The 26,630-nt window shown below is 37.1% G+C and overlaps 3 protein-coding genes across 4 annotated transcripts in view; 2 read left to right on the top strand and 1 right to left on the bottom strand.

Moving 5' to 3' along the window:
• psme4b (proteasome activator subunit 4b) overlaps positions 1-9,572 on the top strand; it is a 35,150-nt gene extending 25,578 nt beyond the window's left edge. For both annotated transcript variants that reach the window (XM_051124298.1, XM_051124297.1), the window contains 11 exons: positions 370-522; positions 604-708; positions 1,160-1,251; positions 1,363-1,494; positions 1,587-1,881; positions 2,010-2,138; positions 2,417-2,572; positions 2,665-2,821; positions 3,253-3,386; positions 3,505-3,643; positions 8,910-9,572. In XM_051124298.1, coding sequence (XP_050980255.1) covers positions 370-522; positions 604-708; positions 1,160-1,251; positions 1,363-1,494; positions 1,587-1,881; positions 2,010-2,138; positions 2,417-2,572; positions 2,665-2,821; positions 3,253-3,386; positions 3,505-3,639 — 1,488 coding nt within the window. In that variant the 3' untranslated portion in view covers positions 3,640-3,643; positions 8,910-9,572. The remainder of the gene's footprint in view (positions 1-369; positions 523-603; positions 709-1,159; positions 1,252-1,362; positions 1,495-1,586; positions 1,882-2,009; positions 2,139-2,416; positions 2,573-2,664; positions 2,822-3,252; positions 3,387-3,504; positions 3,644-8,909) is intronic.
• A 3,015-nt stretch (positions 9,573-12,587) lies between these two features.
• Positions 12,588-16,547, bottom strand: chac2 (ChaC, cation transport regulator homolog 2 (E. coli)). Its single transcript, XM_051124305.1, has 3 exons — positions 15,939-16,547; positions 15,766-15,801; positions 12,588-13,824 (listed from the first exon to the last, which is right to left on the bottom strand). The coding sequence occupies exons 1-3, from the start codon at positions 16,113-16,115 to the stop codon at positions 13,453-13,455; spliced, it is 585 nt and encodes a 194-aa protein (XP_050980262.1). The 5' UTR covers positions 16,116-16,547; the 3' UTR covers positions 12,588-13,452.
• Positions 16,548-16,968: 421 nt separating this feature from the next.
• asb3 (ankyrin repeat and SOCS box containing 3) lies at positions 16,969-26,428 on the top strand. Its single transcript, XM_051124303.1, has 9 exons — positions 16,969-17,665; positions 19,188-19,346; positions 19,425-19,537; positions 19,930-20,062; positions 22,366-22,543; positions 22,740-22,946; positions 23,038-23,307; positions 23,474-23,607; positions 26,185-26,428. Exons 1-9 carry the CDS (start codon positions 17,467-17,469, stop codon positions 26,340-26,342), a joined length of 1,551 nt encoding a protein of 516 aa, XP_050980260.1. The 5' UTR covers positions 16,969-17,466; the 3' UTR covers positions 26,343-26,428.
• Positions 26,429-26,630: the final 202 nt, after the last annotated feature.

The raw sequence follows: 26,630 nt of genomic DNA, 5'->3' as shown, positions 1-26,630 counted from the left end.
AGAGAGTACATTAAGATATGCTCAATGCCCACATAATTCCTCTGACTTCTATTTTTGGGTTCTCATCAGGACGAATACATTTTAAAGTTTAGCATCTATTGGATCATTATCATTGTGTTTATGTTCACTGATTCCAGCAGTTTTGTTGCAGTTTCCCCAGCTGTAATTTCCAAACCGAGAGATTGCACAGATTGTGAGGACGTATTCAATAAATGATTTGTGGAGAGGAGTAAACACGATTGTGCTCCCAGCCACATCTACCTCTGCAAATCTCTGCATTTTAACCAGCTCATAAACCTGCTTTGCTCACCTGCCATAAGAATTTATTACAAAATACAGATGGCTTGCTTTCTCATTCAACGCCCACAGGGACTTTTCCGGAACTACAGTGATGCCTTCCTACCTGTACTAAAGCCTCATATGGAGCGGCTGGCAAATGACTCTCACGAGAGCACCCAGCGATGTGTGGCTGAGATCATTGCTGGACTGGTTAGAGGCAGCAAGCACTGGAGCTTCAGCAAGGTGAGCACTGCTGCATGAGGGATACACTAATAGTAGAAAGCCACTGAGATGTTTAACCACATTAATGTTTCTCACACACAGGTGGAGGCGTTATGGAAATTCCTGATTCCTCTGATGCGAACAGCGCTGTCCAATATAACTATCGAGACCTATGCTGACTGGGGTACCTGTGTGGCAACTGCCTGTGTATGTGTCATAGATTTTCACTCTGTTAAATTGTATGACACGTAATCCACCACCTTGTTATGAAAATGTTAGAAATACAGGGGAAATGGGGGGTCAGTATAGAATGATTTCTGAAGGTTCATATGACACTGAATAATGGAGTAATGGTTGATGGAAATTCAGCTTTACCATCACAGGAATAAATTATATTTTTAAAAGCCTGTTTTTGTGACAAAAATTCAAAGTCACAACAACTTTTTTTATTTTTTATTCAGTGGCGAAAGCAGGTTCCATAGAAATCTGTTATTTTTAAATTGCAATAAAATTTTACTACTACTTTTTTGCTGTATTTTTAATCAAATAAATGCAGCTTCGGTGTGTGTGAGTGTGAAATAAATTGTAATTTTATTTCAAACATTTGGGCAGTATGTGAAGCTGAGAAGAACTCACTGCTGATGTTTGATGTTTTTAGGAGAGCCGAGATCCACGAAAACTCCACTGGCTTCTCGAGATGCTGATGGAGTGTCCTCTCAGTGGGGAAGGTGGATCGTTTGTAGATGCCTGGTAAGTGTGTTTTGTATTTTAGTTAGTGGGACAATTCTGAAACCATTCAGACTTGGGTGCATATTTGATATTTTGATATTTGTGAGAGATAATTTCTGTCTCTCTCTGTAGCCATCTGTACGTGCTGCAGGGGGGTCTGGCACAGCAGGAGTGGAGGGTCCCAGAGCTGCTACACAGACTGCTGAGTTACTTGGAGCCCAAACTCACTCAGGTTTATAAGAATGTGAGAGAGCGCATCGGCAGGTACGTCTGCAGTCAGGGTCAAAACGGTCACTGTAGTCTAAAAATAAACTGGCAGTTCCACTGATTCTGTCTTGTCATATCTTCGCTTGCAGTGTGCTGACATACATTTTCATGATTGACGTCACCCTGCCACACACTCTGCCTACTAAGTCGCCACACATTGCTGAGTTTACCGAAAGGATCTTGTCTCAGCTGAAGCCCCTGATTGAGGGAGACGAGGAGATTCAGAACCACGTGGTGGAGGAGAACGGAGTGGGGGAGCAGGACGAGAGGACCCAGGCCATCAAACTACTCAAAACAGTTCTGAAGTGGCTGATGGCCAGTGCGGGGCGCTCGTTCTCTACTCCAGTACCTCAGCAACTACAGCTGCTGCCTCTGCTTTTTAAGGTCTGACATGCTCTCTCTCTCTCCGTCTTAGTGTTTGCTCTTTGTATCTCATCCTTTATACATTTGTGTGGAGTGCTCTTAAGTGGATTGCTGACTTCCACTCAGTGCCTGTTTCTCTCCATCCGCAGATCGCTCCCGTAGAAAACGATGACAGCTATGATGAGCTGAAGAGGGACGCAAAGACGTGCCTGTCCCTCATGTCTCAGGGTCTCCTCTATCCTGAGCAGATCCCTATGGTTTTGAAGGTGCTACATGAGGTGAGGCTTCAGACACGACACTACATATCAAGACGGCAGTTTGACCTTGATTATTTTTTCACTTAAAGGGACAGTTCACCCAAAAATGAAAATCACCCTCAAGCCATCCTAGGTGTACATGACTTTGCTATGCTAGTGTCACTAGAACCAAGTTTTGTTTACAACAAACCAGTCTCCTCTTGCCTTATATCGAAATCCTCTGACATTTTGCTGTCTCTTCCGTGCTTCCACGTTCGTCACTTCTCACCGGAATTGTAAGATTCTTGTTATCTTTTCAGATTGCTGGCAGCAGCTCTTGGCATGCACGATTCTCAGTGCTAACATACCTCCAGATAATGGTGTTCTATAATCTGTTCACCATACTGAGCAATGAGCAGGCTGTTCAGGATGTAAGAGCAGTGGTCATCAGGCTACTGGAGGATGAACAGCTGGAGGTACCTTTTGGGCCACACTTGCATCATCATTTATTCACTTTTATGCAGCCTTGTTCATTAAACCTTCATCTCTTTGCGTCTCTGTGCCTTAGGTGAGAGAGATGGCTGCCACCACTCTCAGCGGCTTCCTGCAGTGTAACTTTTTGGCAATGGATGCCTCCATGCAGACTCACTTTGAGGCTCTATGCAAAACCAGATTACCCAAAAAGAGGAAGAGAGGCTCTGTGGTGGACACCATTCCTTCAGTTGGTATGATCACGCTTTGATCACATGCAGTGGTGTGCTGTTTATCTCAGAGCCATGGCATGGTAGTAACATTTAAGGCCTGCAAAATTTAAAAACCAAAGTCATCAAGTTCAAGTCTGGTCTGAGTCTAGTCCTATTTTTATTATTATATTACTTTGTCAGAAAAAGGCATGAAATGCCTGTAAATAAAATAATAAAACCGAGTTCTAGTGTTTTATGTGCATATTTTCTGTTTTCGAATTAAATATTTAATATCCTGAAGACACAATACATTCACTTAATAAGCACAGCTCAAGCCAGATGCAATTATATTCAAGATAAATTCTATGTAAACATATTTTCAGGTACTATATTCAGATATTCAGATACTTCTGTTGGGGAAAAAAAGAACAAAATTATTTTGCTATACTTAACCCATGTTCGTCTATCCTCAGATCTGGTACGACGTCACGCTGGAGTGCTAGGTCTCAGCGCTTGCATCTTATCCAGTCCATATGATGTCCCAACTTGGATGCCTCAGCTCCTCATGGACCTCAGCGCACACCTCAACGACACGCAGCCTATTGAGGTACACCGGTCACATCACAACAAACACAATTGCTTTCTGTCTCCCTCTTCTGCTCTTGGCTTTTAGGGCCCATTAAATCTAACAAAAATCAATACAAGTCTCTCTCCGTCTGATTTAGATGACCGTGAAAAAGACTCTGTCTAATTTCCGCCGTACTCATCACGACAACTGGCTAGAGCACAAGCAGCAGTTCACAGACGACCAGCTCGTGGTGCTCACAGACCTTCTTGTGTCACCCTGCTACTATGCATAGACGGGTATGTTACAAAGACACTTGTTTAAAGGATTTGTTCACTTCTAGAATACAAATCTCATGAGAATTTACTCACCCCTATGTCATCCAAGATGTTCATGCCTTTTTCTTCAGTTGAAAAAAAGGAATGTTTTGAGGGGAAAAAAAAAGTATATACTTGTATACTCAAAGTCCCTTTAAGGCAAGTCATTTCACTTGGTGGCTATCTTTGAAAGGCCTCTCGGGCAGGCAAGCGCACCTCCTATCTCTTTTAATGGGGAAACATCAAATTCTCCAAAACTGTTCACCAAGCTTACGATTACATTTCATATTTGAAATCCCCAATGAAATCTGACAAGAACTGCCTCATAAATATTGTTCCTTACGCTCCAGTAGCATTTAAAAAAAAAGCTTATTTTTCAGGCTGGATCAGCCAGTGCACATGCGCAGTACTGAGTGGACGTTTTAGAACACTGACTTTACCAATCAACAATTGGCTAATTCATTAAGAAGGCGGGGCTTCGTGGACGTAATGAGCATTGCATCTTTCCCCATTCAAAACTATACAAGTGACAAGTCTTGGGTATTCTATAGTCTTTGACTATATGGAGAAAAATCCTGGAATGTTTCCCTCAAAAACCTTATTTCTTTTTGACTGAAGAAAGAAATATTTGAACATCTTGGATGACATGGGGGTAAGTAAATTATCTGGAAGTGAACCTTTAAAGGAGCAGTTGATAACTGCTGATAACTTGCACAAAATTTACTCACCCGCAAACCATCCAACTTCTTGTTTGTTTCTTCACCAGAACGTATTTTGAAAAATGTAGCATTACTCAAATCAGGTACAAATTTTTGTGAGCCTGAACTGCAGCAATCGGAGATTTATTTCAAAAACAAGTTTTGTGGAGGCTTCAACTTTCTGCAAGTCTGCAGAAGTTGAATACCTCAGGGGAGATACCCACTCGTAAACCCTGGTTGCATTGATTGTATATGCGTTATATCACCGAGTGAACCCCACTAGTGAGGAATATACCTAGGCCTTGTTTTTAAGGTGAGTGTTGATTCAAAATGGATACACTTAGATGCTCTAGGGGCCTATTGTAATGGACATCATGGATGGACATTGTCAATGTTCCGCATGTCTTGGTGTAGATCATCTTAAAGAAGCAATGTCTGACCCATGCCCAGAATGTGCTATAATGCCACTCGCTGTGCAGTGGTTGCATCTGCTGGGTCTGGAATCACGATCGGAAGGTTTATTACTTTCCTCTAGTGTTACTGCATCTGATCATAAGTGTAAACAAACATTTCAAAGTGGGGGAAAAAAAAAAAGTAGTAAGAAGACTAAGGGCCAGATTTACTAACAGCTTGCTCCAGCGCAAACCGTCTTTTGGCGCTGAAATAGCACTGTCAGGATTTACTAAAGACGTGCAGCGAAGAATTAACGTTAAAGTCGTGAACAGTTATTTTTGTGCCTGTCATTATTGAATGCGCATTTATAGGCGTTTCCCTTTCAGACACAAAATTTATGGGAGGAGAGTATTAATATGAATCACGGAATGTGATTTACTAACGTTTGTGCTCATCAGATTACTGGTATTTGCGCCATTATTTAGTGCCCAAAAAAGCATGTCTTAAAGCAGGTGGTAATTGCTCTTGGTAGATTGCGCTGGTCATTATGGAAATTACTTGGCTCCGCTTGTGTTCTTTAATGTGTGCATTGTTAGTAAATCACATGCCGAGTTTTCCCCTCCCATCGGTGCTTTTACGGAATTGTGCTCTAACGCTAATTTGCCCTGTTGAGTAAATCTGGCCCTAAATCTTTTGATTTAGAACGCAAAGTTGACCAGCTGTCTTCTGCAGTAGAGATGTTACTGCCTCTCCTGGCTAAAGCTCACCTAATATGGAAATACAAGAGAAGGCTAAACTTGAATCATGTATCTCACCATTACCACCGATGCATACAGGGCAGGAGTTAGATGTGATATCAGTGGCTGCCTCTGACTTTTTGAAACTACTCCAGTAATGTCTGGAGGTTAAGAAATTTTGCCTGCAGATAAATCATTTCACTTTGGCAGTGAGACTGTGTCTGAAAAGTTAGGTTTCGGGTCATCTTTAGGTGTTGCATCACTGGGAAGGAACAATAAAAGCAATGCTTGCCCGCATCAATCTGGATCCCCCTCAGGCAACAGTCTTAGATTTTTTTTACGTTGTGCACAGAGAACATCTTTTACCATAGACTTCATATTTGTATTTGTGTAAGCATTACAATCACTGATCAGGCACTGATTAGTTGGATCGTACTCTGGCTGTGATGTAGGACCCAGACTCAGTGGGACTTGGTAGTATGCCACCTATAGAATCTAGTGTGGCAGCACTCATTGTGTCTCCATTTCATGAAAATGTGCGCTGTCCCAATGTCGAATCCAGATGCACTGATGAGCTACTGCCTTGTGTATACAATTCTGCAACAAGCCTTGGCCATGTTTCCAAATCCTTGGCGCACATGGTTGTAGCTTTACATCCTTCACTGAGCAAAGCTTCATCTGACCAGTTAGTGACGCAAATAACTGAACTCTTTGCAAACCATGGGTGTTATTGCCAGTCACTGTGGCACCACTTCAGACACTCATGTGCAAGCTCGAAGGCAGGTTTGGTTGGCTCAGTCTTCATTGCCAGAGGTGTCGAAACAATTTGCAACTACTGCCATTAGTAACCTACAGTCTCCCCTACCTTCTAGGCATTTTGATTCTGAACTGCATTGACATCAGTCTTACACCCGACACCCAGGCCCTCAGTGACATCTCCAAACCTCTACTGAAAAGCGTTCATGGGATCGTTTATGCACAGAGGTCTGGTACTTCAGGGTCCTTCCGTATGGCCTGGCTCTGGTACCAAGAGTTTTTTAAAGTTTGCCCAGGCGGCATTGGAACCACTCCAAAGGAATGGCATAAGGGTGTTACTATACCTGGACGATTGGCTTGTCTGTACAGCATCAACCCACCAAGCAATCAATCAAGCTCATCATCTGTTGGACCATATTGCAGCTTTAGGGATTGCTCTGAATTAGGAAAAATGCAAGCTTGTCCCAGTGCAGACAACAAATTTCATAGATCTTGCTCTCAACACTGTCTCAATGTTGGCATCTCCAACTCCAGGGAGCATAAAATCAGTTCTGAGGGCTGTAAGGCGCCTTCGGTGGGCCATTTTCAGCACTACATTTCTCTTATGAGAATCTTGGGGAAGCTCACCGCAAACACAAAAAACGACAAAGATCAGAGTCACACATCGTTGCATGTAAGCTCTAGCACCGTGGTCACAGAAGCAATTTGTCATCAGAGTTGTGCCATTGGGACCTCCACCTGCGCAGTTGGGAGGTCATCTGGATAGATCAAGGTCTTCTTGAATGGGGTGGAGTCTGGTGCAAAGTGGAGTCAATGGCACTCCAGCCCTGCATACAGCACACATACATGCTCTAGAGTTGACAGCAATGTTTCTTACCTGTCTTTATTTTCAGTCTCTTCTCAGGGCAAAACATTTTCTGATACGCACAGAAAACAGGATAGCCGTCTTTTATATCAATCATCAGGGAGGCACAAGATCACGGAGTGCACTACAGGTGGCTCACAAACTACTTGTTTGGGCTCAGACCTGCTTTCCTGCTTTCCATTCAGGCAGTGTGTCTGCCAGGCCGACTCAATCATGCCGCGGATGCTCTGTCACGTGGCAGGGTGTCACAGGAAGATTGGACTCTACACCTGGAAGCGATGCAGATGATATGGAGGATTTATGGGACTGCAGTGGTAGAGGTGTTCATAGACCATTAAATGTCTCAATGCCTTCACTGGTTCTGCCTGAGGGACAAACCAGGATCTCTGGGTCTGGATGCACTAGCCCATGATGATGAATCCTGTGCCAGTGCCCAGATCCAGGTTCTGAACTGGCCCTGAAACCTTGGTGGTGTTGAACAAGGGTAGGTACCCACTGATTTGGAGGACTCTTGTGTCGAGTGAGCGAATGCAGACATTGTCTGCTGTTAGTAGCTCCACATTGGCCTGCAAGACCATGGTTTCAGACTCTTCTCTTACTGACAGTAGGACAACCTTGTCATCTGCCCAGCAGACCAGACCTACTGAGTCAGTTAGGAGGCAAAGTATGGCATTCACATCCAGACCGATTGAACTTTTGGTTGTGGCCTCTGGGCCCACCAGGCCTCTCTTGAAGTGTTCAGAGTGCAAGGAACACTGTTTTGAATGCTCGTGCTGTGTCCACACAAAAGTTGTACACTTGTAAGTGGAAAGTGTTTTGTGACTGGTGTTGTAGTCGCAATATTGACCCATTGCACTGTTCAGTGGGTTGCATTTTAGATTTTCTTTTCAGCATCTTTTGGAACTTGGTTGTTCAACTTCCACAATAAAGGTGCATGTGGTGGTGTTGGTGGCTCGTCAAACTGGGTTTAGTAATTCTTCACTTAAGTTTGAAAGGTTAATTGTTGCCTTCCTGAAAGGAGCTAATTGTTTCTGTCTTCCACATTGTGTGTAGAGTCCAAAATGGGATTTGAAAATTGTCTTTGACTCCTTCTGTCAGCCCCTATTTGAACCAATATCAGAGTCTGATATGAGGTGACTGTCATTTAAGACTGCACTTCTTTTGGCCATTACAACAGTGAAGCGTGTCTTATTTTGGCCCAATCCAGCATTTCTACCTGAGTTTTGTCCCCACAGCTGTAGTTCTATGACTAAGTGGAAGACTGCCATAGTTTCTGGTCACTCTGTATCACGAGAATGATCTTGAGTTTGAGATAACATGTTGAGAGTGTTATTATGGTTCAAGACACGCAATGAGTCACGAGGTGACCATTTTGTTATTCTGTTCTCGGACAAATGCAAACATGAGGGATTTTCCACTAGTGCTTTCAGCACTGCCTCTGGTGGTCTTCCACTTAGTCATAGAACCACAGTTATGTTTTTAACTAGCTTTTGATGTTTGGACTCTCATTCTGACGGCACCCACTCACTACAGAGTGAATACTAATGCTACATTTCTTAAAATCTGTTCCGATGAAGAAACAAACCCATCCAGATCTTGGATGGGGCAAATTACTCCTGTAATGACCGGTAATGCTGTTTAGTTTTGAGACACAGTCGTAGATTTTCCCTTCTGATTTTGACTGTGCTAATAATATGTTCTGTTGCCATAATAATTCATAAATGAAAGCTTTTGTAGTCTGTAAACGTGGCTTAATTGCATGATCATGACCTGATGATATTCAATCTCTTTCTTTTCAGGTTGTGACGGTGTTGCTGCAGGTTTTAGTTTTTTGTTTTTTAATTTTGTATTCAAATAAAATATCTTATGCATTCATGAGGATGGAATGGGAGGACACGGACGCTCAGGATCTCAGCATCTATAGCAGAGCCTCTCGAACCTAGACTTAGGAGCCCACTAAACCACGAGCACATGACGAGAGGAGGGCAGGAGGCACGTATAGGCACGAAGGAGACACGAGATGAGTGATTTCACAACCTAGACATATACTCTGTACCTACTGTTTGTATGTATATATCTAGCCCATATTTTTGCATTTCAACTATACTTAATATTTAAGGTTTACCAGTGCAGGAATGTAAGGCCTGCAGTCTGTAATATTATTGTACAGATAGATGATTTTTTTTTCCCTCTATAATCCTGTGTGTTGACATGAACTGTAATGAAGGACAGAATGCCTATGGATCGCCCCATAAATCCAACTCCAAAGCCCCCATGATGCTCTCTGCCGTGAGGTTCTCAGTGATCTGAGCATGTGAATGACTGAATCCATTGCGTTTAGAAATTGAAACCACTTTTCTGCATTTAACTGGAAGATTTTTCATCTTGTAGCCTTTCGTTTTACAGCTAGCAGCATGTGAGTCTCGGTTGAGTGACTGTTTTTGGCAACTTTTCAACCAAAACCTCCACAGTAATCTGATGCGACAGGCACCTTTTTGAGAAAAACGCATCTGTAACTTGATGAAGAATATATTCGGGCCAAGCCCTTGTTATTTATCATCACATGAGGACGCAAGTCTGAGTACTGTGACATTATTGTGGTATGTGTGTCTGAAGGTAGCTGTGACATCGTCCTGTAGCACTCTGCTCACATGCCATCGTAACAGGGTTTTGTTTTGTGTCCTATGTGTTTGTGTATTTATATGTGTATGTATGCATTTATGTACTGTACATATGCATTTATCTATGCATAAACGACTGACACGTCTTCTAGCGAGATCAGCCAGACCGGATTCAGTTGTTTGTGGAAGGCGGCGGGATACATGTGCATGTTGGTGTGAGTGTGCATGTTTGTAGTTTGACCAAATTAAGGCTAAGTCGATCATGTTTTGAGCCGTTTCTTATTGGCATGTGACAGAATCCAGGATTGTGTGTTTTTTTTTTTCTTCTCTCCTCTGTCACCCTTTACTCCAGCCTCACAACCACTTTAGATTTTCCTCTGAAACACTCACAGCGCCAGGAAAGGCTTCAGGTTCTACTATGGTTAGTTCTGTTTTACATTCGGAAGTGTACATAACAGAAACATTATTTAGCTTAGTGCCAAAACAGCAGTGATTTTTCTCTATTTTTTTAGATGTTTGCTTTGTTTTACTCTCAAGGCCAATAAATGTATTGTTTTTAACAAATTAAAACAAGGCCTCTTTTTTTCCCCACAGTGTTGTTTTATTTTGATTATTTGGGTCTTACAATAAATATGCCATTTTCATTAAGTCATTTTTGTTAACTAGTAACAGTGGTGAACTCAACTCAACTTGTTATAGTGGAGTTGTAACAATTCTGACATATTTTTTCAAATAATAATAATAGATACATTATTAGAATTATTAGGGCTGGGTTTTGACTTTCACGATTTGATTCAATATCAGTTATTTTGGATATATGTGACCCTGGACCACAAAACCAGTCTTAAGTCGCTGGGGTTTATTTGTAGCAATAGCCAAAAATACACTGTATGGGTCAAAATTATTGATTTTTCTTTTATGGCAAAAATCATTAGGAAATTAAGTAAAGATCATGTTCCATGAAGATATTTTGTAAAATTCCTACTGTAAATGTATGAAAACTTAATTTTTGATTAGTCATATACATTGTTAAGAACATTATTTGAAGAACTTTAAAGGCAATTTTCTCAATATTTTGATTCCCCCCCCTTTTTTTTTTTTTTTTTTTTTTTTTTGCACCCTCAGATTCCTGACTTTTAAATAGTTGTATCTCGGCCAAATATTGTCCTATCCTAACACAACCATACATCAATGGAAAGCTTATTTATTCAAATCTCAATTCAATTGAAAAAATTACCCTTATGACTGGTTTTGTGATCCAAGGTCACATAGATCAGGTACAGTACATGTATAATTAAAAGAAAAGAAAAAAAAAAGAAAAAAAATTAATGCTGTCTCAATTAAGTTTTTACAATAATAAAGTTACAATTACGTAATTATATTTCTGCTCCAATTCGTTTTTTGAAATATAAACATTTCAATGGTGGCTGTCATAAAAACTTAACGGATTTGTTCGAACATACATTAAGCATTTTAAACGTAATATAGTGCATATATTTAGCTAAATGCTCCTCTCTAGAGCTCATTTTTTCTAGTTGACTAACGAGCCCGTCACTGAATATTTTTTGTGAGGTAAATGTGATGTTCCGTGACACATTGTTGACAAGCTGTTATATTGACGTCTTTCCGCGGTTAAAACTTTGATTGAGCGATTACTTGAGACAGGATACAGATTTAGGTAAGTTGTACACTGTCTTTTAACATAATTTCGTATGTTTATTTATGTTCATTTCGTGCTGAAACAAACTAGTATTAACCGGAGGAGAAGATCAGTCGACACCGCTACGGCGAGCTGTCATTTCTCATTAAATAGAGCCAAAACGGCATTTCTCTTTTGAATATTGTAATAAAATGAACAGAATTTGAAATTTGAGAGTGTTTTATATCAAAATTAACAAAGCACAACTTTGCGATTTATTGAATGGGAAGCAGCAGGCTACAATGTTCTGAACATTAACTTAAAGGAGAAGTCCACTTCCTGAACAACAGTTTAAAGATAATGTACTCACCCTCTTGTCATCAAAGATGTTCATGTCTTTCTTTCTTCAGTGGTAAAGAACTTGTTTTTTTTTGAGGAAAACATTTCAGGATTGGTGCCCCGAGTTTGAACCTTTAAATGCGGCTTCAAACGATCCTAATTGCGGTTGTAAACGATCCCAGCTGAGGAAAAAGGGTCTTATCTAGAGACGCGATCGGTTATTTTCATTTAAAAAATACAATTTAAATACTTTTTAATCTCAAACGCTTGTCTTGCCTTTCTCTCCTTGAACTCTGTGTATTCTGGTTGAAGACAGTTAGGGTATGTCGAAAAACTCTGACCGTATTTTCTCCTTCAACTTCAAAAATCATTTCAAAATCATCCTACATCGCCGCAGAAGTACCAACCCAGTCTTTGCAAAGGAGATCAAACACCCTTAACAAAAAAGGTAAAACAGCGATATAAGACGATTATGGTGTTGAGGGAGAACATGAGATGCGAATTTTTCGACATACCCTAACTGTCATGAACCGGGAAAAAAAAAAACAGTTCAGGCGGAGTAAGACAAGTCGAGCGTTTGACATTAAAAAGTATATAAATTTTATTATTTTTATGAAAATAACCAATCGTTTTCGCTAGAAAAGACCCCTCTTCCTTGGCTGGGATCGTATGAAGCTGCATTTAAACTGCATTTTAGAAGTTAAAAATCGGGGCACCGTATCAGTCCATTATATGGAGAAAAATCCTGAAATGTTTCCCTCAAAAAACAGTTTCTTTACGGCTGAAGAAAGAAAGACATGAACATCTCGAATGACAAGGGGTGAGTACATTATCCATAAAATTGTTTCGTACAAATCGATTAAAATCGAGAAATCAATATTTTTAACCAGCCCTACAAATTATGTATAAAAGCTAATAAACCGAAAGCTTTGCTTGGGTGAATCCCATAGATAAATTAAAGTGGAGGAATGGTAAGTTTCCTTTTTTTTTTAATGTGACAGTCGCAGCTAAATGTTTAATCATTTAAATAATGACCACATTAAATAATAATAAAAAAAGTTTTATTTTTCTGTAATAGGAAATAAAAGAAAAAAAAAACAAAAAAAAACAACACTGTTATTGTGAATCTAGTTGGAATAGTTATTCAAATGTTACACAATTCAAAATAATTCTTAATAGTCCAAAGAACATGTTTTGTTTGATTTATTCAAATTAGTGGTTTTGATTTAGTTCAAATTAGTTATTTTAAGGTAAATTGGTGACACGTTTATGTTCATAAGATTTACCTTGATATGGGTTATTTGAAGATTAGGATGGTAAGGAACTTTTAAAATAAATAAAAAATAAAATAAAATAAAAAATGGCTTTGTAACACATTCAAGTATCCTGAGTAAAATCAACCAGCCTCTGAGAAAATTAAACTGTAACTTCCTTTACATTTTCATGGACAAAATGACATTATATTGCATTGTGCGCATACTGAAATATAGTTCTTGATTTTTATCTCAAGGTGGAACGTGAGAAACTAGCAGTGAAACGTCACGTCGTTAAATCAAATGTAGATTGAACCGTTCATTAAAGAGACTACAATATATTAAATAATCCTATTTAAAAACAGTGTAGTATTCCTTATCTAATGGTTTATCAGGCATTCCCTTTTAGCATGCATCAGCTGTCATTATATTTGAGCAACAAATGGACTAAATTCCTGAGTTTTTTCAGAAGATTAAGGACTATAGCAGATCACTCCATCTCCTTCTGCAGCTCCTTCACGAGGTGCTCTAAAGAGAACAGGTGATCGTCAGAGTCTTCAGGTACTAGTTGTCTGAGGGCGTCAGCAAGCTCAAACAGGTAATCTGTATTCTTGCCACTGGGGCCTACAGACTTCACAATCTGATGAGCAATTGTCTCCAGGGGTGCTGGGCCAAGGTAATTTGGGTTGTCAGAGGAGCCAATGTAAAGCAATGTATCCTGCATTGGTTGGTGATCTTCGTCTTTGGGATAAAATGTAACCGTGATCACCGCGTAGCCGCCTTTCTCTCTGTAGTCCAGATACTCTTTCACTTCCTTTTCTCGGCCTGCTGGCAACTTATAAGCAACGCCCCATACACAGCCCTATGGGCAAACAGAGCAAACAAATGTTTATTCACTTTTGTTTGGATTACATATAATCTCAAAAAAAGAAAAAACTGGATTAATACATGTAAATAAAATGTATGTAAATCTTATAAACTATTATTAAATATAATATGACACCTCCCTTTAATACTGTACAAAACAGGGTGTGAAACTTTTTTTTTTTTAAATGTATTATTAAATAAATGGTCAGTTTAAAGAATTATTTTTAAATTTTAGATGTTTAATTTATTAAAAAAAATAATTGTAAAAAATGTAAAAAAATTTAAGTACAAAAATAGTAAATTGAATAAATAAATAAATAAATAGACACAATGTATAAATTTGTTTAAGAATAATTATTTTTTAAATTTAATACAATTAAAAATATTAAAGTGAATTAAAATGTATAAAAAAATACTGTGTATTCACCATTTAAGGTAGGATATACAAACATTTGTTTGGTTTAAAAGTAGCTACATTTCATGCTAGGTTAATTATGTTAAAAAATTACCATTATAAAGCCAGATACAGATATTTTATGTTTAAATTATTAAAATTTCATGAAATTATTATTATTATTTTTTTTAAATAATAAAATAAAATTAATAAAATATTAATGAAAATTATTAACAAAAACTGGCAATGTATATAAATACTGCATAATCATCATTTTAAGGCAGGATACAGAAATTTTCTGTTTAAAACTAGCTACATTTCTTTTAAGGTTGTTATATACTTAACTTTATTATTTAACATTATAAAATATAATATATAATTTTAATTTTTTCCTATTTAAATAAAATAAAGTATTAATGTGAATTATAAAAAAATAAATGTACTTAAAATTACTGCATAATCATCATTTTAAGGTGGGATACAGAACTTTTATAAATTGTATAAAATTAAATTAATAAAATATGTGAATTATAAAAAAAAAAACGTGTGACACTATAAAATACTGCATAATCAACATTTTAAGGTGGTATACCGAAATTTTATGTGTTTAAAACTAGCTACATTTCATTCAAATTCTTATATAATTAACAGCTTTAAATATTTATTTAATATTACCAAATATATTCTTTTTTAACGTTTTCTATTTAAATAATGAACAAAATGTTAATGTGAATCATAAAAAATAAATAATCAAATATTCACTGCAGAATCATCATTTTAAAGTGGGATACAAACATTTTAAGTGCTTAAAACTAGCTACATTTCATTTAAGGTTGTTAATCAATAGCTTTGAATTTTTTTTATTTTATAAAATATAATATTTTTAACATGTTTTCTATTTAAATAATAAAATGAACAAAATGTTAATGTGAAACATAAAAAAAAAAATCAAATATTCACTGCATAATCATAATTTTAAGGTGGGATACAGAAATTGTATGTGCTTAAAACTAGCTACATTTCATTTAAAGTTGTTATATAATCAACAGCTTTAATTTTTTTTATTGTATAAAATATAATACATTATTTTTGTTTTCTATTTAAATAAAAAAAATGAAAAAAAAATGTTAATGTGAATTAAAAAATAATAATAAATTGACACTAAAAATACTGCAGAATCATTTTAAGGTAAGATACAAAAATTGTATGTGCTTAAAATTAACTACATTTTATTCAAGTTTGTTAATTAACAGCTTTAAAATATTTTTAATATTATAAAATATATTATTTTTAACAGGTTTTCTAATTATAATGTATATTGATTTTTAATGCTAGGTAATTATAAAGGTAGTAGAATTTATATTAGATAATAGTTTATCAAAAAATGTCTAATGACCACAAAAGTGTCTTTCATACAAAGAAAGAAAGAACAAAGGAACAAAAAAGTGTACTATATTCGTGGAATGTAATGTGCCATATATGGACACTGTATTTGGTTTTAGCCCTACAAATTAAGCAGTTTAATAGGTTGGCAGTTATTACCTCAGGGTCCTCTATTAATGTCACCACTCGCCCAGGCTGAAATAGAATCAATAAGAAATAAAAGTGTGAATCGTACTGTGTAAAGTACTCTGTCATCCTGAAGAGTCACTATGACTGGGCATCTCCTGTTCATAAACTCCTATGACTTTAATAGGGAATAATCAAGTCCATACCTTTCCAGGTACCCCGCGATGATCCGTACTTCCCTGCCAAAATCTGCGACTGAAACCTTTGACGAAACCCACTCGTTTCTCCTCGTACGGAAAGTCAACTTTCCAAATCAAAGATCCGTAACCAAAAACCCACATGTTTCCTGCTGAGAGCTCACAGTGTGTCTGAACACACAGCATTACCCACTTATATACCGACAGACGGGTTTTTTTAGGGCCCGTGTGCCACTACCGAGTCCAGTTAAGTATGTTGACACCGCTTGCAAAGGTGTGCTCACAAAACAATAATTAATATTGCCAAAAAAATACAAAAGAAAATAGTAATTCTCGCCAAGGGCAGATACAGATCTAGCCGGATATCGCATCAAGTTTCACATTAGTTGCCGTGGATTTACCAGCTGCCATAAACACTCTGCCTTACTGTTTATATATGGTTTAATAAAAAAACAAACAAACATATATTTAAATGCTAAAACCTGTACGACATTCATTAAATGTATAAACAGGGTAATAAAAGAGGTTATTTTTCAAAATAAAAGCCACCGGCTTTAAAAAATAAGCCGTTACAAAAAATCTACCATGATAATCAAAATGTCCACTATTATATTTAATACAGTACGGAAGTCATATAGACCATTTCGCTGGATGTAAACACTGGTCCAGAAGCGCTTCCTTTTTTTTTTTTTTTTATTTCACATATACGAATACATCTTAAAGGTGCTAATGTAACATTTTCATCCAGTCAAATGTAATGTTGGTTGTATTTTTTGAGTAAAAAAAGTAAAAAAAAAACAAACAAAACAAAAGAAACAGGAAGTGTATCGGGACCAGTATGTTTACGTTTATGTATGCCATATGTTTATGGCAAATACACTTGTGGCTATAACTGTTTTTGTGTAAAGGATGTTTTATAATTTGAATAAAGAACACGGAACAAAAATGACTAAGATAGATTTCCTTTCGTTGACGTGGTGTCCGTTTAATGGGTGGATCAGCTGAAAATAGCCAAACAAAACACTAGACTCGTTTTTATGTTGTTTTTGTTTCCTCTTATTTTCTACGGACGGAACGAAAAATCACACCTGCGTGTTCCAGCCGGAGTTCTGAATCAGCCAATCGGAAAACAGCGTTGGCGAAAATGTATCATGTACTAAAACAAATAGGTTGTGAGTTCTGTTATCACTCTCTTATGTGTGTACCGAAGACAGTAACGTGCGTTTTGCTTTATGTGTTTGTTGTCTTGTGGACTTAATAAAGTTTCAAAGTGTGAAACTCGAACGAAATAACTAGACTAGTATTAAAAGTAGCACAGCACAGCTGTCAACTCGTTGTTTTGCAACCAAAGCACCTTTATCTCTCCAGCTTATCATATTGATGTAACCTAGTGTGAACTTGGTTGTGCTGAACCTGTGGCGCTGCAGTGTAAGTCAGGGGTAATTTAAGACCTGGAGCTGCTGTGTGTAAATGACAGTGCACGAACTCTTCCAGTAATGTTTGAGGGATAGTGTTTTGATTAAAGGAGAATACTCAGATGGACTTCACGGAGTGCTATGGAGACACCTGCTCAGCCGTCGCGCTGGCAGCCCGGGAGGGGAAGGGTCGACGGGTGCAGAAGCTCATCCAGAGAGGCTTCGCGGTGGACGTGAAAGATAACAGAGGCTGGAACGCCCTGCATGAGGCTGCGGCGGCGGGATCAGCGGAGTGCGTCCGGCTGCTTCTCCCTGCGGCTGGTAAGAACTTTAAATGGGAGGTTTAGCTGCTCTGAACTAGTGGAATGTCAAATAGAATGACTTGTTTAGACAAGGAAGGGGTAGTTGACCTTATTCTGGCATTATTTACGCACGCTCATGTCGTTCCAAAAATGTATGACTATTTATTAAGTAAAGCGCAAAAGGACAAACTTGGCAAAATGTTCATTAAAGTATGCATGAATGGAGACTTGGGGCTGTCAGTCTCAACAACAGACATTATTGTGCAACAACGTTTATCTTTACCACTTGAGTGCCATATTTCAAGAGTTAGGATAGTTTTGTGTGGAACAAAAGTTTTCAGTTGTTATTCTTAAAAAAAAAAAAAAAGTACCCTCTTGATTATTATTGAGTTATTATCATTACTAAAACTATATTAAAACATTTTCATAACTTTAAATAAAATCAACGTTAGCTGAAATACTATATTAAAAACAAGGCAACATTTATAGTTTTTGCTTGGTTTCACTTATTACTAAGTACAGCACTATTTCACAGTAGTAAAATAGCCCGAAGTGTAAAAAAAAAAAAAAAAAAAAAAAAAAAAAACATATGGACATATATAAATTAATAAAAATGACCAATATGCATTTTGTTTTTGTAGAAGAAACAGAATCGTGAAGTAAATTTAAAAAAAAAAAAAAAACATTTTTTGACAGAAGGATGTATTGAAGCCTGTTTCTGACACTGAATAAAAAATAAATTATTAAAAAAAAAGTTATTGCGACTTTCTTACAATTCTGACTTTATCGCAATTGCATTTTTATCTCACAAATCTGACTTTTTTCTTGCAATTGCATTTTTAAATCTTATATCTTATTTCTGATTTTTTACTTGCAGTTGTGTTGTAAAGTCAGAATTGCAAGATATAAAATCCAATTGCAAGTAAAAAATTCACAGTTGTGAGATATAAACTTGCAATTCTGACTGTTCTTGCAATTGCATTTTTATCTCACAATTCTGACTTTTTTTCTTGCAATTGTTTTTGTATTATAATTCTGCCTTTATTTTGCAATTGCATTTATATATCTTGCATTTCTGACCTTTTCTTGCAATCATGTTTTGCAAAGTCAGAATCGCAAAATATATACTCGCAATTTCAAGAAAAAAGTTGGAATTGCGATTTTATATCTCACAATTGTGATTTTTTTTTTTTTTTTTTTTTTTTTTTTTTTTTTTTTTTACAGATATTTTTATATCTCGCAGTTCTTATTTTAGAACACACAATTGCGAGTTAATAAGTCAGAATTGTGAGACATAAACCCACTTGCAAGATGTAAACCCACAATTGCTAAGAAAAAAAGTCTAAATTGTGAGATAAAAAGTTGCAATTTTGTTTTCTTCAGTGCCCATGAAGATGATTAAATGATTTCTGGATGAAATTTATTTTGGAAGATCTCCTGTAAGATCAATAATCATGTGTCGTAACTACTTAACTGTTTAAGATACGTGTTGTTTTTCTCTAATGCGTAATTCATTAGTTGTATGTCTCTGTTCACTTCAGTCAATTGCGAAGACTACGTCAACACTTTGACACATAACTCAGAGACTCCTCTTTACTTCGCTGCAAGAAATGGACACCTCCGGGCGGTGAAGTGGCTTATCAAGGGTGGTGCGGACATTAACAGGACAACCAATGAGCTCTCCTGTCCCCTCTTTGCAGGTAAACTCGATCACAATCTCAGATCATGTTAACCATGTGTAATTTTCCTGCTTTAATATTTGTCTTTTTTGTTCCTAGCTGTAGATGGTGGGCACAAAGATGTGGTGGAGCTGCTGGTGGAAAATGGGGCAGAAGTCAACGGGACGTACTCCGTGTCAGGCTGGTCTTGTCTCCATCAAGCTGTTTACAAGGTTATAGCTTTAATCTGCAACTCTAATTTATGATTTGTGAAGCTTTTATGTTTTGGAAACATTCAGAATTGCTCAAATCCTAAATTCACATGCCTTATGATGTTCTGCAGCTATTCTTACTCACTTTTAAGTGTAAATGCTTATCAGCTAGTTGTTATCAGGAAAAAACACAACAATCAAATGATTATGTTGCGCATTATGACTACTTTTAAATTTATATTTCTTTCAGTAAAGTGTATACTTCTAAATGTTTAATTAAACTTCAAAAAAAAATGAAAGCCCAAGGCCATTTTGCTTTTTCTAATCAAGTTTTTAAATCCTACATCTAAGGCAGTTATCAAAGTCTTTCATCAGAAAACTGATGAAATAAATATCTGTAAAACCATTTCCAGGGCCATACTGAGATTGTGAGGTACCTGGTGAGCATATGCACTCTGGAGGCAGTCGATGACTATGGGATCACACCGTTATTTGTTTCCGCACAATATGGACATCACCAATGCTTAGAGATTCTTGCAAATGCTGGTGAGAATGTTTCTTTAATGATTAACCCTGTACGAGCTGCGTCTAGCCAGTCATATGCTTCTTTTTGTGTACATTACATGCTTTGGTCAATGTTCAGTGTTAACTTTTGCAACATCATAGTTACAGTGCGATTTACAGTGACACATTCTTCAGAGGCAGATAAAGAGTTTGACGTAAAGGTCAATGACATGCCACTCATTTTTGTTCAGATCTATTTATAAATGCAGTTCATGCATATAGAAACTTGAATACAGTCCTCTTTTGAAACCCTTAAGTCTCCTAAAGGGATAGTTCACCCAAGCATTTTCCTAAAAATATTCTCATCATTTACTCTCCCTCATGTCGTTCCAAACCTGTATGACTTGTTTCTAATGTTAACACATAAAAGAAGATATTTTAAAGAATGCTGGTAATTAAACAGTTGATGGTCCCCGTTGGCTACTATAGTATTTCTTTCCCTAATGTGGAATTTAGTGGGGACCAACAACTGTTTGGTTCTTTAAAATATCTTCTTTTGTGTCAACATCAGAAAGAAACGTACACAGGTTTGGAACGACCTGAGGGTGAGTAAATGGTGACAACAATTTCATTTTGGAGTGAACTATGCCTTTAAAATAACAGATAAAAAAAATATTTGACCTTTATATTACAAAGCAGGGTTAGTTAAGATTGTAAAATGTCATGTGGTGCGACTCCAAAAATATTTTATATAAACAATTTTTTTTTCTAAAAAAGTTAATGCTTTTGTTTAGCAAGAATGCATTAAATTTATCAAAAGTGACAGTAAAGAAATGTACAATGTCAAATTAATGCTGTTCATTCGAACTTTCTATTCATTAGATTATCCTTAAAAATGTCTTTTAAAAATCAGTTTTATAAAACATCAAGCAGCACAACTATTTTGTGTTATACTTATTAACTATTATTTAAAAATAAAATACATTTTTTAAAATTGTACTAATATTTATATTTCATTATAAATGTTAAAATATTTAATATTAACGTTTTAATATTACTTTTTACAGTATTTGTAATAAATAAATGCAGCCTTGTTGAGCATAAGAGACGTCCATCAAAAACAATAAAGAATGTTACCATGCCCACACTTTGAATAGTAGAGTATGTTTATAAATGTTTTATAATGAAAAAATATATTTAAAAAATTATTTTGGAAATAAACTGTGTACATCTGCAGGTGTAAGGTAACTGTTTTATTTTTTACTTCATGGTTCCATTTTAATTAAAAAAAATTAATTTAACGAATACAAAGAAGAAATTTATTTCAAAAGTTTGGGATCAGTAAGATTTTTAATGTTTTTATGTCTTATGCTAATCAGAGTTCAATTTATTTGATAAAAGAAAATACAGGAAAAAAGTAATATTATGAAATCTTGCAATTTAAAATTGGTTTTCTGTTTTAATATGCTTTAAAATATAATTTATTTCTGTGATGCAAAGCAGAATTTTCATCAGCCATTATTCCACTTCAGTGGCACATGATCCTTCAGAAATCATTCTGATATGACTCTAATTTATTATCAATGTTGGAAACAGTGCTGCTCAATATTTGGAACCTGTGGTCCTTTTTTCAGGATTCTTTGATGTATAAAAAGTTAAAAAGAACCGCATTTTTCAAAATAGAAATCTTATCTAACAATATAAGTCTTTACCATCACTTTTTATCAGTTGAGCACATCCTTGCTGAATAAAAGTATTAACTTCTTTTAAAGAAAGAAAAAAAAAATGTACTGACCTCAAACTTAGAACAGTAGTGTATATGGTTACAAAAGATTTCTATTTGAAATGAATGCTGTTCTCTTTAATGCATCAAAGAATCCTGAAAAATGTATCAGAGGTTCCAAAACCAACTATTTCCAACATTGAAAATCAGCATATTAGAATGATTTCTGAAGGATCACGTGACAATGAAGACTGAAGTAATGATGCTGAAAATTCAGCTTTGCATCACAGGAATAAATTCTATTTTAAAGTATATTAAAATAGAAAACAACTATTTTGCATTGCAATAATATTTCACAATATTAGTTTTTTTTCTGTATTTTTAATCAAATAAATGCAGCCTTGATGAGCGGAAAAGACTTCTTTAAAAAACACTAAAATCTTACCAATCCCAAACTTTTAAATAACAGTGTATATTTTTAAAAGATTCATTTTATTTATGCTGGGCATTGTTTGTCGTTGACCTAATATGTGTACATGGTTATTAAATAAAGAAAGCAACAGTCACAGTGCAGGCATATATTAGAGTTTGGTCGCCTAAGCACAGGTTGTCATTGCCACAGGGGCGAGTGTGAACTGCCAGGCGAACGATCTGGCCACGCCGCTGCTCATTGCCGCTCAAGAGGGCCACGTACGATGCGTGGAGCTTTTGCTGGCCCATGGAGCTGACCCCAACCTGTACTGCAATGAGGACTGCTGGCAGCTACCCATTCACGCTGCGGCCCAGTTCAGTCGGCTTAGGTACGCCCACTTGGTCCATGACGTACTGGGTTTGTCAAATGGTTACGAGTTACTTAGTATAACGCTAAACACATCTGAAAGCTAACCTTTAGTACTTTTTAAACGAAGATATTGAGAGAGTAACTTTGGCCTTTATGAAATCTTTTTTTGTTAAACTGCATTAATCTGTCTGCTCATCTCTTGTCGTTCTCTGTAGTATTTTAGAGAAGCTGATTCCGGTAACGAATCGAGAATGTGACCGGGGCGAAGGAAAGGTCAGTCCGGTTTACTTGGCAGTACTTAGCGGACAAGCGGACAGCCTGCGGGCCTTGCTAAAGAAGGGCTACAGTCCAGACGCCCAAAGCTGTCGACAGTTTGGCTACAGCTGCCCTTTGGACATGGCTCTGTGGTGCAACTCTTGGAAGTATGACATAGATGTACACTTGTGTCCCGCTTTTAATTTTAAACACAATCAGTTGGACAGCATGACATATTTCTTCCTGTCTCTCTCTCAGTTTGAACAGCGAGTGTCATCAGATTCGTGAAATCACTCTGATGCTCTTGGCAGCAGGGGCTCATGTGAGCATGGGCATCTATGCCTTTGCATTACAGGGCCACGTACCAGAGCACCTTCCCTTGATCCTAGAGCACGCCGGCCTTCCTCAGGGTGACCGACTTGAAGAACTTGCCCGTAGAGCTCTTGGTGAGATGCAGAGCGCCTCTTTCTGGCTCCCCCTGCTGCTCAAAGCAGGAATGGACCCCAAGCTGCTCCTACAGGACAAAATGTAAGCAACACATTGCAGTTGTTGTGCCACACAGGTTTTTATTTTAATCAAGAGTGGATTCACCATGCGTGCCTTTTAATAAATGATTGTGCTTTATTAACGTCAGAGTTAAAAACCACTGTGTTAAGCTCTTCGCTTCTGCTTGTTATGCTCTAATTGGGTGCAGGCTTGAAGAAGCTGAGAACAGAGTGCTTAATTTCTTTCTGGAGTTCATTAATTGGAAGACTCTGCCCTCCTCAATGCTTCAGATTCTCTCTCACCGTCGAGCAGATGGCACCTGGACGCCACGGAAGCATTTCGGTATGACCTGTACACTTTGAATATGTATGTGTGGGTATGACTTTGTTTAGGCGTTTTTTAATGTATCCAACAGCATCAAATATTTACAGTATATTCATGGTTATTTTGTTGGTGATGTGAAATTAAAGGGATAGTTAACCCAACAATTAAAATTCTGTCATTTATTATTTACCCTCATGTCGTTTCAAAGCCGTAAGACCTTTGTTCATCTTTGGAACATGAATTAAGATATTTCTGATGAAATCCAAAAGCTTTCTGACCCTGCCTGCATAGACAGCAATGCAACTACCATGTTCAAGTCCCAAAAAGGTAGTAAGGACATCATTAAAAAAGTCCATGTGACATCAGTGGTTCTTAATTTTATGAAGCTATGAAAATACTTTTTGTGCGCAAAGAGAATTACGTTAATAATAAAATAAATAATAATTCATTTGTGTTCTGAAGATGAAAGGTCTTATGGGTTTGGAATTACATGACGGTGCGTAATTAATGACAGAATTTTTGAGTGAACTAACATTTTAACCAACGTAGTGAATGATTATATTACACTTTTTATTTGTCCATTAAGTTTCCTTATAAGTAACATGGTGATGATTTTATTACACTTTTTATTTGTCCATTAACTTTCCTATAGTTTCTGTATTATAGTTGATATGGCCAATTAATCTTTTGGAATCGGTTTACATTGTGTCAATGAACCAATTTAAAATCCACTGATTAGCCACGCAAATTAGCCATTAACCCACTAAAAATTTTAACAAAAATGTTTATCTATTAAAATGTGTTATTACGAATATTTGTTGGTAAATGTTGCAGTTTAATATCACTATAACATTCTTCCATGATTATTTTAACTATTTATCCACAGTGCCCTCCACTAATATTGGCTCCCTTGGTAAATATGAGGGAAGATGACTGAGAAAATAAATCTGCATTGGTTGTCTTTTTAATCTTTAATTAAAAAAAAATTCATAAGATTCTAACCTTTCATAGAAGTAAAACAAATGAAGTAGAGGGAAAATCAGATTAGGAAATAAATGTTCTTCTCCAGTGCATGTTGGCCACAAGTATTGGCACCCCTAGAAATTCTTAGTATAAAGTAGATTCCCATTCATATTTACATTTTTTTAGCACACCAGGGTGACTAGGAGCATGAAATTGTCCAGCCATGACTTCCTGGTCCACAGGATTATAAATATGAGAAACACAAAGACCAAATTCCCTTAATCATCCATCACAAAGAGTAAAACCAAAGAATAGAAGAGCTTTACAAAATAGGAAGTGGCTGTAAGAAAAGAGCCTAAGGGCTCCGTCAGGGCCATAATTAAGACATTCCAGTCAACTAAAGATGTTACAGATCTGCCTGGAAGACGTTGTGTGCCTATATCGTTTTAATGCACAGTGAGGAGGAGAGTTTGAGTGGCCAAAAGACTCTCCAAAAATAACAGCTGTAGAATTACAAAGATAGTTGAGTCTTGGGGTCAGAAAGCCTAAAAAAAATCAAACAAGACCTACGTCACCACGTTTTTTGGGCGGGTTTCAATCCTTCATATTCCTCGCTCATCCAAAAACAAACTCCAGCATTTTCAATTGTCAAACACAACTGGAATCTCAAATGGAACTGGCTTCTGTGGTCCAATGAAACTAAATAAAGAGCTTTTTGGCAGCAAACCCACCAGATGGGTTTGGTGCAAACAAGGATTAAAAGTACCCCATGCCTATTGTTAAATATACCACTGGATATTTAATGTTGTGGGCCTATTTTCTGCCGGAGGTCTTGGACATCTTGTTCAGATACATGGCGTCATGCATTCTGTCCAATACCAATAATTTTTTTTTTTTTAAATCTAACGGCCTCTGTTAGAAATCTTATAAAGGGCCATGGTTGGACCTTCCATCAGGACAGTGATCTAAAACAAGCATCAAAATCAACACAAAAATGTGTCACTGAGCACAAAATGAAGCTTCTGCCATTAATGGTTGTCCCAGGTCCCTGACCTGAACCCTATGGAAAATGAGTGGGGTGAACTGAAGAGAAGCGCCAACATGGAGCTGGGAATCTGAAGAGATTTTGAAGGAATGGTTTTGATCTCTTGTCTGGTGTTTTCCAAACTCATCAGGCATTATAGGAGAAAACTCAGAGCTGTTGTCTTGGTAAAAGGACGTTGCAATAATTGGGAACTAGATTTCCCCCTCACTTTCCATTGTTTTACTTCAACGATAGGTCAATTTTTTGAACGGAATATCAAAAGGATGAACGATACCGATTTATTTTCTCAGCTACCTTTGCTCATATTTGTAATTTTTGTATTTTGATTTATGCCTGTGAAACACTTTTTTCCAGGGTTTTTTTATGAATAGAACATTGGAAAGAACAGCCTTTGAAATAAGAATTTTCTGTAACAATGCAAAAATCTTTACTGTCACATTTGATCAATTCACTGCGTCCCTGCTGAATGAATGTATTGTCAAAAATGATTATTGACAAAACAGTTGTATTGTTCTACTGTATTCAATAGCTGTATCATTTAATGTGGCAAGTGGCCACAGCTCAGTAACCTCTTGCTTTGCTTCCAGAATCAGTCCCTGCCCTCACCCATCTGTGCCGACTGGCAGTGCGGGCATCGGTGGGCAGCGATGCTCTATCTAAGACCTCGTTCATCAAACAGCTGCCCGTCCCCACGCTTCTTCAAGACTACCTTCAGTTCAATGACGTCTCAGGTTTGCTTACATAGCGGCCTGACTGTCAAGTGTGGCTAATTAAGTTATCTCGACTTGTTCCACTGCAGTATTTTGTATATAATGTTAATAAAATTTTAATGACTGCTCAATGACACTGGACTGTGGCTCTTTTCATTACCTTGATATTTAGAAAATGTGGGAGGACAAATGGAGAATTCCACCAATTTATCTTCACTGTTCTGTTCCCCTCTTACACAGCTGGCCTTCATACTGAGTTGGTGTTGAAATTCACCTCTGCTCCGTGTCTTTGGTCTGCCTCGTTATCTTCTCTCTCTCAGCGG

Source organism: Labeo rohita, chromosome 12 (genome assembly GCF_022985175.1).
Source record: "Labeo rohita strain BAU-BD-2019 chromosome 12, IGBB_LRoh.1.0, whole genome shotgun sequence".
Lineage (NCBI taxonomy): Eukaryota > Metazoa > Chordata > Actinopteri > Cypriniformes > Cyprinidae > Labeo > Labeo rohita.
This window is presented reverse-complemented; position numbering and strand designations above follow the sequence as displayed.